The sequence below is a fragment of the Salminus brasiliensis genome, chromosome 1 (genome assembly GCF_030463535.1).
Source record: "Salminus brasiliensis chromosome 1, fSalBra1.hap2, whole genome shotgun sequence".
Lineage (NCBI taxonomy): Eukaryota > Metazoa > Chordata > Actinopteri > Characiformes > Bryconidae > Salminus > Salminus brasiliensis.
Genome location: NC_132878.1, coordinates 78379640 through 78398259, shown reverse-complemented (window position 1 = coordinate 78398259; position 18620 = coordinate 78379640). Strand labels below are relative to the sequence as shown.

The 18620-nt window shown below is 38.4% G+C and overlaps 1 protein-coding gene across 2 annotated transcripts; it reads left to right on the top strand.

Moving 5' to 3' along the window:
* On the top strand, nt 1–18620 carry zdhhc20b (zDHHC palmitoyltransferase 20b). Of its 2 annotated transcripts, XM_072690029.1 has the most exons (14): nt 1–118; nt 2394–2420; nt 4692–4786; nt 5993–6113; nt 6743–6812; nt 7387–7419; nt 7519–7639; nt 8948–8983; nt 9204–9336; nt 9492–9618; nt 11124–11216; nt 11719–11828; nt 13101–13148; nt 13230–18620. In XM_072690029.1, the coding sequence occupies exons 1-13, from the start codon at nt 1–3 to the stop codon at nt 13142–13144; spliced, it is 1128 nt and encodes a 375-aa protein (XP_072546130.1). In that variant the 3' UTR covers nt 13145–13148; nt 13230–18620. The 2 variants fall into 2 exon arrangements, with proteins under 2 accessions (XP_072546130.1, XP_072546139.1); XM_072690038.1 differs by lacking the exon at nt 8948–8983 and having other exon boundaries at nt 13230–18619.

The following is an 18620-nucleotide window of genomic DNA, read 5'->3' as shown; positions in this document are numbered from 1 at the left end:
ATGGCGCCTTCGCATGTATTGAGATGCTGTCAGCGCGGTCTGGCTTGGATACCAGTCATATTTATTGCCTTAGTTGTGTGCTGGTCATATTATGCCTACGTGGTGGAGCTTTGTATATGTAAGTCCATTTATTAATCAGCCTGGCTTCAGCCAGCTACTTCTGAGCTCGGAGACGGCTTGCCTGCTTGGTAACTTGACTAGGAAGTGATTGGAGCTGTTTGGCCGCTTTGGACGGAGGACTAGCTGGAGACCTGTTTAATGTAGCGCTTAAACCGGTGACGGTGTTTAATGTAAAATAGCGCTGCGTGCTTTTGGCTGGACAGGTCGGGTTGGTCTTGTTTATTCGTGGACGGGCGTTTCACACGTATCCCGAGTGAAGCCACGGCGAACGCTGCCCTCGAAAACACTGAGACCTGCTGGTCTCTGTTTACTTAGCCAGCCAGCGCGCTAGCTAACCGCTTCCAGTGTGCGGGGAAGGCTTTCTGTGAGCTGCGTCGCTGAAAACCAGTGAACATCAGCTGAACAGCTGCTTATTTGACTCAGAAATGAGGCGGCGAGCCACCGCTGTGTGTGTGTGTGTGTGTATGTGTGTGGGGGGCAATTGTACTGCAGTGCTAACTGACCACTGGCTAGCTCCACTTAGTCTTAATTAGCCGGCTAACTGCTGTTCAACCTGTTACTGAACTAGCGCTAACTCAGACAACCAGCCTGCCAACACCTCCATCTCTACAGTGTGGGGTCTGCAAATATCCCCCCTGTCTAGCCGATATTTAGAGACTCAAAACCAGCTCTCCATTTAATAAATGTATTTTTCAGTCTTTTTCAATTCCCTCGAGTTATTAAATCGAGGGAATTATTTAGCTATTAAATTTAGGGAACGGGATATTTAGCTAACTGAGGGGGTTGTATATTTAACACCCCCCCCCCTTCCAAATAAATAAATAAATATTGAATTTATTTATATTATTTTTTTATGTTATACATATATTTATTTATATTTATAAAAGGGCAATGCCTCCCTTAATTCAATTATTTATCATTTTCTTGTTCTAAATATATGAAGTTGAGGAAATGTAGCTACTTATTAAATACAGGGAATTATTTAATAAATGGAGGAAATTGATTGATAAATTGAGGAAACAAATTATTTATTAAAAGCAAAGAAGCAATTCATTGAATTGATTTATTAAATCGAGGGAACAGTTTATTAAATACAGGGATATATTTGTCAAATTGAGAGAACTGGTTGTTAAGCCGAGGGACTGATTTATCGAAGGAATGAATTGTTAATTGAGTGAACGATTTATTAAATTTAGGAAATTATTGATTCAAGCGAGGAGAAGCATTTTAAATGTTGAAATATAATTTTTCTACCTCAATACTTTAGGGGCTCCACTAGAGCATCCATGTTACCATGAAAAACACGGTTACTTTGGGACAGTGTAACAGCCCTCTGTTTGGGTTTTCACAGCGGTGTCTGCGTGGTGCTCTGCGTTGTCCTAATGTTGAACTGTAATTCCTCTGAAAGTCGTGACCGTGTTATCTGACTGATTATTGGAGGCTATGACAGTGTAACGACCATGTAAGAAATTAAAGGACTCTTGTAAAAGAGAGAATCGCTCCTGGACCCTATCTAAAGTAATCTCGTGTCAGTAGAGATTACATTGAGCTGGACCTCTTGTGGAATTTAGCGGAGTTTGCAACAGTTAGTCACAATACCATAAGACAGGATTATGTAATGATCAGGCAGTGACAACGCTGTGACAGCTGTTTTAGACAGAGGAAACAGAACCACCTGTTGGTGGCCTGAGTGACAAAAACCATGATCTGATTTACCCATTGTAGCCCAATGATTTAAAGTGGTCAAAAACGTAAGGGGGCCAAAAAACTTATAACCGAAAATATTGGTCAATGTTATTAAATATTTGTATGGTTTTATTAAAATGTACTTAATATACTAAAACAGTTTTATTTAAACAGTGTTGTAATGGCAGACATGATTCCTTGTGACTCTGGAGAATCTCACAGTCTTAAATAATATAAACACTGTATTACTGGGGTGGAGTACTTTATTCATTTACAATATACAATAGTACCGCTGTCATATAGTTAAACAGGGGACGACTCGCTGCTGTTGTGATTTAACACACTGTGGATTTGAATCCCGACAGTGCTGTGACCAAAAAAGTCAGTACTGTTATCTACAACATTTTTCTGGATACCAATAAAACCTCCCAACCTCAGTCAAGCTCTACTTCAGATATTGTTTTTGTAAAACAATACAAAGATATTTTGGAAAGACAAACACAGACCTGATTATCTTTTTATTTTCTGCTGAATGTTTGTTCAAACTGATTCATGAAAGTCTATTCTTTCTCTTTCACTCTTTGCAGTCACAATTCCAAGTACAGGAGAAAAAAGTAAGTGTTGAAGCAGCCTGGTATAACTGGGTATATATGGTCTAACTTAATGCCATCATGTTGTTTATGTTCTTGTTGTAAGTTTAAAATAATTAGTGATGATTTTCAGTTGGTTTTGGAAGTTTTAATACACTCATCATGGACAACAATGTCCGATACATATAATATTGCCAGGAGTGTCATGGCAATATTGGGCTTTTAACGATTTTCGGACTTTTCTTTGTTTGGGGCAGAATGAGTGTTTAATAATAATAATAATTAATAAATAATACATTTTATTATAATTATACACACAGCACACCCAATTATTTGGTTAAATGTATCATAGCAAGTTACACCGTGACCCAATGCTTTTAGTAGCCATCAAAAAGCTTCTGGTTCCTGTTAGATATGTTAATCACTCTTCTTGGCAGTTTGGTAGAGTTTTGGACCCAGCATTTGAACACAGTCACACATTTTTGATAGGGTTGAGGTTAGGACTTGAATTAAGCTTGATTAAGCTGTCCTTTTCAACCACTTTTGATGTTTGGGGCCAGTATCTTGCTGAAACCCCCAGTTGTGTCCAGGTTTCGCCTCGACCTTGCTGATGGCTTAAGGATTATGCTAAAATGCTATGGTAGTTTTTCTTCTCCATTATTCCATGTACTTCCATGTGCAGTGTACCTGTTTCAGAACAGACCCTGAGCATGCATGATGCTACCACCACCATGGTTAACAGTAGGGATGCACCGATCCACTGTTGTCTGTTCCGATAGCGATACTGATACATGAACTTTGCGTATCGGTGGATACACGATACCTATCCGATACTTAATAAACCATATACCTGGTGGTCTGGAAGAGACTTGAGGCATCAGGATTAACATAATTGTTTTACGAAGTTAGTAAAGTAATAAACTATAACAAATGAACATGAGGTATAAATGAACCCAATTTCTGTTTATTGGTCAAAATCTAATTATAATAATTGTGCTGGACCTTGGCATAGTGTTGTCTGGGCTCAGGATTTTTAATCTAAGATTCTTCTGAAAAAGTCTGTGAGACTAAAGAGTTCTAGCAGCTCCTCCCCTCTCAGTTCTCCTTATATGACAAGCCGAATTATTTGCTGATAGTTGATGACAGGTCGAGGGTAGGTAGGGAGAGTCTTGCTATTTGCTGTGATATGTGTATCATGTCTGTAGGTTACTCTAATCCTGAGTTATGAAGCCTAGAATACCGTCTGGTTCCATGAATGGATCCCACCCCCTTGGATCAGACTAATTATCCGACACGCTTTCCAGCTAATTTCGTTAGTATCAGGACCGATATCTGATCCTAGTATCAGTTTGGATTGGTGGGGTTGATTGCTTTCACCTTAAGTCCTCCAAACATCTTCGTCTCATTTAACCATAAAACATTCCTTCTTTTCTGTGGTCCATGTGGTCAGCTGGAAACGTAGGTCCAGCTTAACGGTGCCGGTTTTGGAGTTGGAGTAGCCTTTGTTGGATGGCAGCCTCTCAGTACACGGATATAAAACTTGGATGTAAAACCAGCAGCTTCCAGTTCATGGCACGCTTGTGTATTTGTATATTGGACAGTTTGGGTCTACTTTCAGACCATGGCAAAGTGGCTACATCCAATAACTTGTTCTTACACACCATTGCTTGAACTGATCATCTTGAAGCTAAAGTAAAACAAAAAATCTTAAATCAAAAAAAAATTCTGCCCTAGACAAGAACAGAAGAAATCACTGTGAGCCCTCTGTTGCCGTGACCATTATGACCATGATGAGTGCATGTAAACTTCTGAACTCTTCTGTATATATTAGATAAACTAAACTTTTATATGAGTTAAAGAAAAGTAATGTGTATCAGCCAAGTCATGTTTAGCCTCAGAAATCGGCTTATTTAGTTTTGCATTGAAGGATGGAATAATAGATGTCTGTCCAGCTTAAAAGATTAATTATTTGTTAGCTAGATTAGCTTCATAGCTCCAGTGAACATCAGACACCAAACATGTTTTGGCTGATTTACTCTATTTTTCCAGCGAACCATTTCTTTAAGCTGAGTGTCCATGTCTTGTTTGTGCTGACCGTAAGCTAAAGTGCCTCAGTAATGAAAACCAACAGCCTGGGGAAGTTTACAGCCTCTTGAAGACATTGCTCATATGTCAGCCCATCTAAGAATTACGAGCTTTAATTGAATCCCCTTCTAAAGCGAATTTAGCAGTGGCACTTTCACTCTCATTGAATTCGCATTGCTTCTAATGCCACACACTTTCTGGTTCTCGCAGTTATCTACTTGGTCGTCTTTCACCTCTCGTTCATCATGTTTGTTTGGTCTTACTGGAAGACCATCTTCTCAAGACCAGCAAACCCTTCCAAAGAGGTGAGCTACCTGAAAATGATGTTAACCTATTTATGTATTTGTTTATTAATTTACTACTTTCCTCCTCATGCTTTACTCATCAGCATTGCCTGAAATGTATCAGTGTGTTATCAGAGATCAGCTGAAATCAGCTGCACGAAATAAATAAATTGCTATTGGCTGTGTAAAATACTATGTAAAAGTTGTCCAAAAGGATCTAGGTAAAACAATCAATAAGGCTCTGTGCTCCAGTGTTCTACCACTATGGCCCCAGGGGCCGCAGGTTCGAATTCCTAGCCATGTCGCTTTGCCATCAGCTGCCGGAGTCAGAGTGTGCACAATCTGCAGTGCTGTCTCCGGCTAAGTAGATGTGTCTGCCTACCAGGCGCCTGTTAGCTGGTGCCAAGGGGCTGGGGACCCGGCGCCAGAGAGTGTTGTCTACCTGGCAGTGCAGCATCAGTGGCAGTTCGAACAGAGGTGGTGGCTGAGGAGAAGACATGTTGAGCCCTTACTAGTACTATTCGTACCACTACTCCTAGTTTCAGGAGCACTGCTAGTGCTACAGGGAGCTACGAAGGTGTGAGTTAATTGGCAGTACTAAATTTGGAAGAAAGAAGGGCCGATTTAACAAACAGATTAGTACAAGTACATGAAAAAGTACATTTAGTACATGTTAGTCATTGTTCCGGTGATATGTCTAAAACATATGTATTTAGATAACAGTCTAACAAAATTAAGGGGAAGGACAGGAGCTTCCAGCACTGAAGTTGCATAAATATCCAGAGAACACAGGACTACTAACATCCATTCAAGACTTGATGGGTTGCTAAAACTGCCCCATCTGATAAGTACTTGGAGCTTTTAGGAGTAAATCAAGCTCCACAGTCCATCTATCAGTGCTGTGAAGCTGATAAGGCTCCAACTTTTAAAGCTGAATAAGACTGAAAGAATGGAAGCAGTAATAATGTAACAGGGTGGGCACAAACACTGATTTAAAAAGGATATTTAGATTCCGATAATGAAAAATTAAGAACCTGTACCTAATGGTGGTCTCTGGCACCATTAGGTCTTGCACAGTACTGTATATGTTATATGTAAATGAATAGACAGTAAATGATCCCCAAAATATAATGAAATCGCTTCATTGCTGGTAAGATGTGCGTCACTAACACATCCATAAACACTGAATTTGGCATTAAAAGACGTGTGTATGCGTTTTTGTTCCAGTTCTGCCTGCCCAAAGCTGAGAAGGAGCAATATGAGAAAGAAGAGCGTCCAGAGACTCAGCAGGAGATCCTGAAGAAAGTGGCCAGCAGTCTGCCGCTCTACACTCGCACTGGAGCTGGAGGTGAGGCCCACATGCTGGACTGGTACAAGTCAAGATCATTCTTGAATTGAAAAACCTGTAATAAGCAGCATCCAGACCTAACCTTTAGCATAGTGACTAGAAATGGTGATTGTATGTAAATTGTTCATTACATATCAAACAGATTCTGTAATACACATAACTTCCTGTTGAGGTCATGGAGCATGTACTGTAGGTCCTTTCTCTTAATTTGTTCCTTACTATGCAGTACTCTGCCTTACCCCATTTGCCAAGCCCTATTCTTGCCAGAAGGCAGAATTGCTGATTCCAGTCTCATATCCCTTGGCACGAATTAATAGGTGGGCAGTGTAGGATGTTCTTAAAAACAAAGGGGCTGTGGCTTCTGGATTTGTAATGTGAGCTTACAGTACTGCGATTCCCCATGAGTCTCATCCCAGTGTTTTATTTTTGTTGTTGCTGTGCTGATGTTGATGTTGCTGATTTGGAATGTGATATGTTGATGCATTGCTTCAGAGGTCCTTTAAAGAGTACTGCATTTATTTACTTACTTAATTACACATGTTCATTCCTGAATATATCCACAGTCCCACTGTTAAGCAAGTTCTTACTGTGAAGATGATCAGAGCTATTTATTATTTGCTCCCTCATAGCCATCCGGTACTGTGACCGCTGCCAGGTGATCAAACCTGATAGGTGCCATCACTGCTCGGCATGTGACATGTGAGTACAAGGGCATGTTAGCTGCACAAAAACACATGCAGACATTAGCTGCACAGCTTTAAGAGAACAAGAGGCAGAGTGCTGATGAACATGCTAACAAGATGGGATCTGCGCACATGATGTGGAAACTGAAAGCCAATATCTAAACACATGGGTGTTGAAGTGAAAAACGTTTAGTGACTTCCCTGCTGTAACACATCTGCTAAAGCTGTCCTATACTTTCATTCTGATGGGTTTCAGCAGGAAAACCAACGAACATCTAGAGGTTGAATGTTCTTAAAAATTAGGAGTGATCAGTGACTAAGAGAGAGAGAAGCAGTGGCCAGAATGATGACCAAGTCTACAGGACATTTTCCAAACTTGAGGCTGAAGCATTGTTAGGTTGGCTTCCAAGAAAAACAGATGTCCTCTCCAGGGAAGCCTACCTAATAATTAATGTGGTGTCATTAGGAAAGCTTTCTGAAATAGCTCTGATATGAATAATCTTTACCTGAACATTTCTTACCAGCACACAGTACATCAAGACACACTAATAATAGATAAGATATGATTATGATTTGTTTTTTGTTTACAGGTGTGTGTTGAAAATGGATCATCACTGTCCTTGGTGAGTGAATTGTTCTTATGGTTTTTAAGGTGTTCAATAATGTTTTTGTTTTTTTTTTTCTTTAAATGTTGTCAACACTGCCTTTTATCTCTGTCACAGGGTGAACAACTGCGTGGGCTTCTCCAATTACAAGTTCTTCATCTTGTTCCTTGCCTATTCGTTGGTTTATTGCTTATTTATCGCCGCCACTGTCCTTCAGTACTTCATCAAGTTTTGGACAGTAAGTAGTCATCTGTCAACAGGCACTGCCCTCTTATCTAATGGCATATGCAATGTCCTGTTTTTGTCATTTGCATCTTCACATTCAGGAAGAGATTTGGGCTGAGTTCTGGGTGTCTGCTGGTCCATTAGAGAGTGTTATGTTTGTTTGATGTTTTCTCCCTATGTGCTCTAAGATTAAGGCTTCTTGTCTTGTTGATTTGCTTTTTGCTCCCTGACTGCACTTCTGACAGAGATGGAGACTTGAGTTAGTGATTTCGACTGACTGGTAACTTAACGTAGACTTACTGTTAACTCTAACTTATACTATGGCACTTTTAACCTTAGAAGATGGAGGGTTTTTTTATTATTATTATTATTATTATTATTATTATTTTTATTTATTTATTTTTAAAAACAGAAAATAACCATTTGCTGGGAACAAAATAGTTTAAAAGAGCTTCAAGCTTCACCTTATGCATTATGCATTTATATAAAAAAACATTTTACGTTTACCTCCATTAATACATTTTTTAATTATAGTAAATATTGTGTTCAACCAAAAATGCAGTTTTCATTCATTTAAGGGTCAATGTATAATATTGTTAATGATAATAATAACAACAAGAGAAAGATATTTTGAGGCAGTTCTCATACTGTGAAAATCACATACCATTGCAACCCAAGTGTGCATTAGCTTACTACTCTCTGTTCTGAATGCACTGTTCAGTTCTTGTTTAAAACCAAAAGAAGGGTTCACTGTACTTCCACTACTAGAAGAGAGCATTTCAGTTATAGTTCCTTTACTAATCAGCCATATTAAGCCAAATTAACAGTACAGGCGTGGTGGTAGTGTATTTCCCCACACAAATCTGGCAGCAGGGGAAACAGCAGAAAATAGACGAACATCTGGATGAAAAACGGTCCAAGCAAAAAGAAATTGCACCAAGCCGTATTTCATAACTGAGAAGGGTTTCCTTATGTGCATTTGAAATACTTTTGCATAACGGTTAGAGACGAAAGTTCATGACTGAAGACTTGAGACTTGACTTAAACTTGCATAAAGTGTTGTGTAAACATCTCTGACTCCTGCTGACCAGCATTGGTCCCCTTATTTGGCTCCATTGCCTCTTTGCTCTGCCTTTGCCTCCTCATTTCTATTCAGGTCCGCATTTCTTCCTTCTGCATTCCATGTTTTTTGTTGGTGTCTGATCTGGTGTTGTAACTTTTCCTTGCTTCTCTCTCCCCTAGTAGCCCTTGCATCTGCTACACGTGTGCTTTCCTGCTGTGTTCTCCTTGTGTCTAACAGTCTGTCTCTGTTTGCACTAAGCTTTGCCGGAGGAAATCCGCAGAGAATTGTCCAAAGGTAATCTCCGCTGTTAGTGCCTGCTTGTTGTTTGGTGCGTTCTCACCAGCACGGATAACGGATACAACTCTGTCGCCTTTTTATTTTTACCTAAAGGCTTCGTGATTGATCGGTGTGTGTCTGTTGAGTTGTCCAGGTGGCATGTCGTGGTTACCCATGTCTTACCTGTCTGTTGACCCTTGTCTTACGATTCTCCTCTCTTTTTTCCCCCCTCTCTCAGAGTGACCTGCCAGACTCTCACGCCAAATTCCATGTCTTGTTTCTCTTTTTTGTGGCGGCCATGTTCTGCATCAGCATTCTCTCACTCTTCACTTACCACCTGTGGCTTGTAGGAAAGAACAGATCCACCATAGGTAACGCACTCCTGCCATCTCCACCCCTCTGTGCATCTGTCTACACTATCTGGCACACAGTCAACCCAAATCACCACATCTCAATGAGCGAATTTAGCAGAGAATTTTTTTTTACATGCTGCTGCTGTCTTGTCATCCTCCCTTGCTCCCTTCAGAGGCGTTTCGAGCTCCCGTGTTCAGAAATGGCCCTGATAAAAACGGCTTCTCTCTGGGCTTCACCAAGAACATTGCTCAGGTGTTCGGTGATCAAAAGAAGTACTGGCTTCTGCCAGTCTTCACCAGGTAAGCTCAGAGCCTACTCACACTTCATTCATATCTAGAACTTGACTTAATAATACTGTTTTATAATACAGTTTTATCAGTACTGACAAAAACAGACATCATATTAAAATCTTTGTGGACGCCCCTTCTGCTAGGTCAAGTTGCATACATATACAACACATAGCTTGTCTAGGCCTTGTAGAAATTATTGCTAATATAATAGGACTCTCTGGAGCAGATAAACGCATTGGCACCATGCTTAATGTCAGGCGTGCATTAGAGGGGTATTAAGCCCCCCAGCATTGAGCTGTGGAGCAGTGGAACCGTGTTCTTTGGAATGATGGTTGGTGCTCCATCCAATACTTTTGAAATGAGTTGGGAATAAGGTGGGGTAATGATCATCCAACATCCTGACCTTATTAACGCTCTTTTTTTCTGAATGCAAACATCCTCACAGCAATGCTCCTTCCTAGACAGTAGAGACAAAAGAAGGACAGACTGTTTTTAATACCCTTGACAGTAAATTCTTAAGAAAACACTAACATTTAGAATGCAAACACAGCTAAATAAATAATCTATTGAGATTGTTATAGCCAAACCTGCCTCCTCAAGAAAGACCAGTAATTACGGTTCTTATCCAAGGAATTGATGGACCAATCCATACAGTGTCTGGAGGGCGGAAATCAGACGCATTCTTCTAACCAACATCTTGTTAACTTTACTGACAAACATCTAAATCCGTTAACCCCCACCCCCACCCCCACCCAATGCTGAATTTAAATTTGAAACATGTAATTGTATCCAAAACTAACCCTTTGAATAAGAACATGTTCTAGGAAGAGAACCGATGCAAGTGAACAGAAAACAAACATTCCAAAAAAATGAATTATGCTGTTTAAGGAATGGGATGTTTTGTGACTGAAAATCATATTTTACACTCACAGTTGACAACGAACACTCATATCAGTCAGTAAAGTATGATATATCTGGATATATTACACTAGCCAAAGTTATTGGGTATCTGAATTCCTATCTGAACAACCCTCTAAAATCAGTCAGGCCCCCAAACTTTTTATGTTTCATACCTGCACAATGTTCAGACAAGATTTTTTTCTGCATTATATTTCTCCTAAAAGCATCTTTGTTAGACAGACAGGAACCTGATTTGCATTAGTGCTGTTTTCCCATGTTATATGCAAATCAAAATCTCCAGCGTGATGCTGGACATCACAGGCATTTTATTCTGTTTAGTTATACTGTATGAACTAAATAAGACGAGGGTGGTAGGAGCTGTTGTACGCAGTTTTTTGTGGTATCCTTAATTAATTACTAACTATATTACTTCAGGAAGTATCACATGCAGCTTGAACAAACACACACTTGCTTTTGGCTAAGCTGTGCTTCCTGAATTCAACTCCTCTTTTCTTTTTTTCTCGATTGTAATTTGCAAAACGAAAAAAATGGAGGTGATGTAGTTGGCTGATGATGAATGTAAACCTGATTTTCTTCCCATTTGTCTGCCGCAGTCAGGGAGATGGCCTCACGTTCCCAACCCGACTGGTTTCCATTGATCCAGAACAGCCAACAGTAGTTCTACACCCTGACACCATGAGCAAAAGGTGAGGCACTGTTTTATATGCTAATATATGTTTACATTTACTTTTTTATATGCTTTTGACCTACAACAATTGTGGAAACGTTTGCTTAAAAAGCCGTTTGCCGTTTGTAGTTCTCAGTTGTAGAGAAGAGCCATTTAAACATAAACATTCAAATGACTCTTTGAGTTCTCATGGTTCCATATAGGATCCTTTGCCTTTATTAAAGAACCCTTTAGAACCACCTTTTTGTTTTTGTCCGGTATCATAGTATATATTTATTCCCTACTTCTTATCCAGTTGTTTGTTTGTACATTTTGTATATTTGCACAGTTAAGTGAACAGCTCAGTATGTACAGGGCTCTTTGTCTATCTTGAGTAAATCTGTGTATGCGTACATCCTTTAATCTGGCATGTATAGTTTTAAAATCCTTTTAATGTCCTTTATATGTTTTTAAATCTGTTTAAAGATAAGTAACAGAAAATAATGTTTTAGTCTGGTGTTTTTGGTTATTTTTCCCTACAGTGCTGAAGATGGATCTGTTCAGCAGTCTAGTCCTCTAAGTGAGTCTCAAAACCGTCTGCTTGGCAACAACCTCCACACTAATGACGATCAGGGATATGCCTTGAAAACCGGTAAGTTATTGCAATGGAGTATTGCTTATATTAACTGGCTGATAAATATTTTTAAACATTGAGCATATAAAAGTGTGGAATCACTGTCCAAAAGTTTGTAATTAATAGTTTATATTTATACATCATATTACTATCATGATAAATCACAGTATGCATATCAAAAACATTACAATGAAAGCATTATTAGGTCTGGTTAATTGGATTTTGTGCAGTGCAGCATTTGAAATGTGGGATACAAATGATGTGTACAATCATCAGTGTTTGATAGGATCTTTAAATGTGCCATCCCTGGTTCTTCTTTGTCTATTCCAGCATGTTGGATGTCAAAAATCTGACAGGTTCTTGACATATTGTGAAATTAGTATAGAGAGATCTGCAGACAAGTATAATGAGTTTTTAATAAGTTGGTCAGATAATTAGTGGGACACATTCAGAAGCTGTTAATAAAAGAATGTGCTAAGAATGACAAGCAGAACTTTAGAAAATTCTGAAGTGGCTGAAATGTGTCTGTAAGCATTAAGAATAAATAGATGATATAATTAATATTAAATAATCAAACCTCAAGGCAGGAACCTGACAAAAATATAAATAGATAATTACAGTATAGTTATCATTTCCTTAAAAAATTCACACTAAGTCCATTATTATTGTATATAAAATAACAAAGGGCTGTTATTGGTGTGGTGCATAACACCACTACTATGCTGCAGTACATTAGTAAGAGTCCATGGGTAAAATTTTGGCCCACCTCTGTAATATGAGTAACCTTGTAAGTTGCTCTGGATGAGAGCGTCAGCCAAATGCCATAAATGTAAATGCTAATATTGCAAGTGATCCTAAACTTTGAACAGTAGAGTATGCATTAAAATGTAGAGTTCCTGTTCTAAAATCTGATTGGCTGAGCGATTGTAAAATTCTTTATAAACTCACATATGAGTGCATACAGCAGACATGTTCTGTATTAACACCACAAGTTATTAAAACAGTTGTGCTGTTCATAGAGTTATCTTTGACCTCTATTTTGCTCAGCAGTCATAAACTACTGTTAACAAACTATGTTGCTCATCTTATTATTACTAATAAAGTAAAATCATTTTCTTTCATTGTGTTTAATCATATTTTCGAAAAGCAAGAAGCTATTTGAGTTTTTTGTGATTTTGTGTAGCATGTTTATTGTTTGTATTTTGTTTATATAAGCACCAATTCTTGGAATTATACTCTGCCAGTAAAGTGATCTTGATTGTTATTATCCATTTCTTTTCGCCATTACAGATGAAAGTGAGACTATCACCATTTCCATGGAGAGCGAGTCGTAGCCAGGTTGGTCTCACAGAGTTATCTGGGTGTAGTCTGGGAGTGGATGATGTTTGGTTGACTTGCTGTTTATTTTTTCTTAATCAGGGCTGATTAAGGCTGAGGAGGCCTGGATGCTCTCTGTTCTTCAGTCTTTTGCTCCCAGGGCTGGTAACTGTGGAGCAGAAAACACAGCCATCAAATGAGATGCCTTAAACAACTCCTTATCTCTCCTGTCACCTCTGCAACACCTCCTCATGTACATGGATTTTAGAGAAGCCTAAATGAGATGCATTTGATCAGAACATTCTTGTTTAGTCATGGAGCAAATTACACCCTGTCTTCGCATCTGCTTTTTTTTTTTTTTTTGCACAGCAGAACAGACCTTTTCCCGAATCTCGCACGGAGCCCCCTCCTACTTCCATTCCTCTACCTGCTTGAGTATTGGTGCAACCCCTATAAAACATCTGTGCGTTGTTTACCGGAAAATGCACTACTTGTAATGTTTAAGAGCCTTTTTTCCCAGCACTGTTGCTCTGTCCTGGGACTCCCTGGCACTTTTCGGGTATGATGAGACTGCCTTTGGTTTGAGATTTGGAGTGATCTGATGTTTACATAGAGGGGAGCTGTCTAAAGAGCCATTTACATCTCCGGTCTTTTTCCTCTCTTTTATATAAACGTAGAAATGTATAGGGATAGGGACGATTGATTTCTAGTCCCGACTGTAGCACAGAATAATATTTGCCTGTCTTGGACAGAACGGTTTGTGATGTTTTGCGGTTCGGGTTTAAGTATTGGGGCACATCCCAGCACACAGTGGCTCATTTGCACATTCAAATTGAATTAGGCATTTTCTTTTCTTCTTGAATTGGATGCATTATTCATGGACAAGACATACACACGCAACGGTGGACAAAGGCTGCCCTTTTTAAAACCCAATCAGGATGTTTTTGGACTTTTCCTTTTGGTGCCTTCTGTTGGCGTCTTTTCAGTTCAGGGGAATCAAACCTTTTGTTTTGCTCAGAATGGTCATGGCTCATCTGGGAATGACTCGGACTTCCTGTTTTTTAGTTTTTTTTTCCAGTAGTTACACACATTTTATTGAGATTCCGTACCATGACATCAGAACAACAGACCACCAGACCACATGCATATCATTTCATGCGAAATTTGGTTGGAGCTGGTTAGAGCTTTAAATGATCCCTTTTATATGTATCCCTGAGCTGTTCGTCTTACAGAATTTTTTTTTTTTTTTTTTATATTTATGTTTTGGTTTATCTCAGTGTTTTTGTTCTAGCCTTGTTATTCAATCAAAAGGCGACCTTGGTCACTAAAGGCCGCTGTGTGTTGCCAAATAAAGGGCTTAATATCAGAGCTCTTATTAAGGAGTGTTTACAGTGTGTATGTAATACCTCTCTGCTCTCACAGTGTAGCCAGTGCCACCAAGTAAACCATATCCAACTCTTCTGTTTATTTTGTTTTTCAGTTTTATACAATCAAGTTCTGTGGAGAGTATCAGAACTGTCCAGCAGGTGGTGCACTGTTCTTTCAGCTTAGCTGCTGTTGTGCTAATTTTCAATGGAATTGCTTTCAGGGGTTGGTTATCATATTGAAGAAATATATAGCTAAAAAAAATCAGTGTTACACAATTTTCCCATTACTGTTGAAACAGGTTTGGTATCAGAAGTTTTTTTATGGCTGTTCTACAGTTTTCATCTTGTTTTTCTGCTCCTTCCCACAGTCCTAAAAAGAGATCTGTTGAGTGTATGTACCAAAACCTGCCATCTTTCATTTTGACCATTTTCTGTTTATCACTTGGAGTTACACTGGGTGTTTTCTTACTGTATCTTTCAATACTGATTTATTGAAATGATATCTGATTGACTGTCTGTCTGGACAGTCTGGGGTGAAACAACATGAATGAGTGGGGCTAAATCACTGTAGTCTGAATAGGTGGATATATAGTATGGAAATGTGTTGGTTTTGTGTGTTCCATCCAAAAACCAGTCAATTCAGTATGACCAGTTTTTGCAGCAGAGTTTTCATATATGGACTGGGAACTGGACCGTGAGCTAGAAACGTGAGTATCCGTTTTTTTTCTATGATATGGGCCCTGTACGTTTTTTCTGGGGCTACAGGCCTAATGAAACTAATAGAATCATGTGTTTTGTAGGTGACACAGACAGAAACTAAAACTTCATAAAAAACAGGCATTTTTTTGGCTGTAAAGGGAAAATTGTGAAAGGTTGATTTTTGTCTTGCTTAAAGCTTTAATTTTTTTTTTTTGTTTGTTTGTTTTTTCTTTAACTCTCAGCATCCGGTCAGGTTTTTGTAAAATATATAAAGTGCTATTGAACGGTGATTTTGGTGTTCTCACTCATCCAAGTGTGTGAGAAGTTAATTAGTAGTTGTATTTGTTAGTGAGTGAGTGTGTGTGTGTGTGTGTGTGTGTGTGTGTGTGTGTCTGTCTGTCTGTCTGTCTGTCTATGTATGCAGTTGAAATGTGGTGCTGGACATTTGAGCCTTGTGTGTGTGTGTGTGTGTGTGTGTGTGTGTGTTGCTACATGTGATGAAGTGATTGGTGTAAGGCTTTTATTTGTCCATACCAGTACCATACTCTACTCTCTCAGTTAGAAACAGCCAGTGTTGGCAGTTCAGACGGATGCAAATGTGCAGCTGATGGATAGCAGGGCTGGAAAATCTGTAAGTGATATTAATTATTGTAGTATTATTTTGGAAGATATATAGTTAACTCCATTAGTATTAAAATTGAATACTTTCTAAATAAAACACAAAAAAACAAATATACTTTTTACTCTTTACATTTACCCTGTTAAAAGCTTCTCCTGTCAGTTGAGTTCCACTACATTTTTACTGTTTTTATTAAAACATGTCAAATTCGCTTTTGTGTTAAACTCGTACCAGTTCTTAATTTCACTCAAGTACATTTTGAAGTGTGTATTCCACTACTTATTTTGATGAGGTACTTATATTTCTACTTTTCAATTTCTTTTTTTTTTTTTTTTTTTGATGTAGCCTAGTCTGCCTGCCCAAGTGGGGAATTGAACCCTGTTTCAGTACTGTCCTCACCAAGTTCACTCAGAACTGCATTCTGGCTACATTAGACAAGTGACCCCTCAGCGAAGTTTGATCGTGGCGTATGTAAATAATTGCTTTGTTTAGCTTCTGGCCTTGTTTAAAAATAATAATAAACAAAGCTTGGCATTGTTAGCATGTAGCCTTTAGCGTGCTAAATAGCAAACTAAAGCAAATAGCTAGCAAACTAAAGTATTGAAGTTCAATCAGCAGTCACATTACAGAGGGCGTACAACAGATTCAGTGCAACCAAAAGCCGAGCCAGCCAATCCAAAGTTATGGTGATTCCCCTATGGGAAGTGCTGAGGTCGAGTGGCTGAGGGCTTGTTAAAATGGGTATTGAAACAAGGAGTGAGTCTGTGTGTCTGTGTGGAGGGCAGCATAGTTACTACACTTCCCCACCTAAACCTCTACCAATCGATGTACTTTTCCCCACTGCTAATTGATGAGAAATGTTCTCACAGTTCATGAACTTTTTGATTGGTTGATGTGCTGAGGATGTTGCAGTGAAACTGCAGAATTTAACCATCAGGTACATTTATATGATAATGATCGGGTAAAACTGTTTAAATTTTGGACAGCGTCAGGGTTAGAATTAGATTTAGGACCAGGGTACGAGTTAAGGTCAGGAGATATAAAATTAAATAATACAGGGGAAATCATACACTTTTCACTTTCCCCAGATACAAAAGATCAGCCAAGACTCGATATGACATTAGCTTTTGCTTTTAAATGGGAGATGCTAGGGTAATGTTGCTAACAAACACTGTTACTACATTCCAGAGAACATCATTTATTTGCTTTAAAAATCCACCAAATGTTAAATAAACCTTTACATTTGAAATGATTTAGTCAAATAGCTATGGCTAGTCTTTATTAAAACATATGGGCTAAAATTGAAATGGATAATCAAAATGAATGCCGACATTCAGCTGTCAATTAGTCAAAAGTAAATCAAAAGTAAGTCATACCATGTTCTAAACCACGAAACAAACAAACGTCTGGATGCGTTTTAAGCAGATTAACTTGTTCTTAGGCTTGTACAGTTACAGAGATGAGATTTTCCTAGCGTCTCCCATTCTAAACTGGGGAACAAACTACAGAACCTAACATTTCCTGGGTAATTGACTACATCTTGGGTAAGTGATAAATAATAGTAATTTATTATTTATTTTGTTGGATTTTTTTCACCTTGAATTTGAAATATTTAAATTAAAGATAAGTTAAGTATCTCAAATCGGAAGGTTACTATCCCAATAAAGTGTTACATTATTTTTAATTTAAACTTAATCATATGCAGTGAACTATTTGGATGGTATGATGTTGGCATGTGTGAAATGTTACACAGTGATATGAAATGATGGTTATTAATCTGAGAAAAGACCTTGCTATTCTCCAGTGGCAGAGTTGAGTTTCTGTGCAATTTCTTCCCATTTTTAAACCGTGTTAATGGTTAAATTCTTTTAAACCGAGTCATTGCCACAACTGGCGGTCTTCTCTTTGTAAACTCACAAATCATGTGTGTTGAATTATGTGCAAGAAATTGAATTATGTCACGACTCCTACTGTCTCCCTACATTCACCAGTACTCCATCCCACAAGCTACAGATCATTTTTATTATTTAAATGTAAATGAAAACCGACCTTTTCTTCCAGAATTTACAGTTTATTACAAGCCATACAGAATTCTGCAGAAACTACTTACTTTAGATCATATCTTTTTAAAAGACTGAAAACAGATCACCCTACGGTTTTACTGCATGTATAGTCGCTTCTATTTGTACTCTACTCATTGTGAAAGCTGGGAATTGATTTTTATTTGTCGTCAATGCCATGTGTTAAGATGTATACACAGAATACTGATGAATACTGATGTAAAAACAGTGACCTCACATCTATTTTTCTTGTCTGATTAATTTTAATCTTGATATTTTGTGAATGAAGTACTTGCTTATTATGTGATGATGATGATAATGGAAGAAATAAATGTGCTTTTGTAAAAAGAAAAGAAAAGACATGTCTAAAAGAATATAAATACTTAAATGTGATTAAGAATGTAATATTTTTCAATATGGATCACTTTATTTTCTATGCCAAATATCAGATAGAGAGGTATGAAGACAGCACTGATCTGTGGAGCAAGTGGAACTGTTGTGTTCACTGGAGTGACGGAGCTCCATCCAGAACTTTGGAGATGAACTGGAATGTTTGTGATCCAGAGCTAATCAGTAGCTGGCCTGACCATCACTTTCATTGCTGAATGCCATCAAGTGTACCTTTTGTGTACCTGTCAAGTTTCCTACACGTTTAGTACTAGTAGTACTAGTAGTCTGTATAGAACCACTGCCTAGAATTTAGATGTTACTTCCTATTCGTAACCCTGATATCAAAAGAAGCATGATC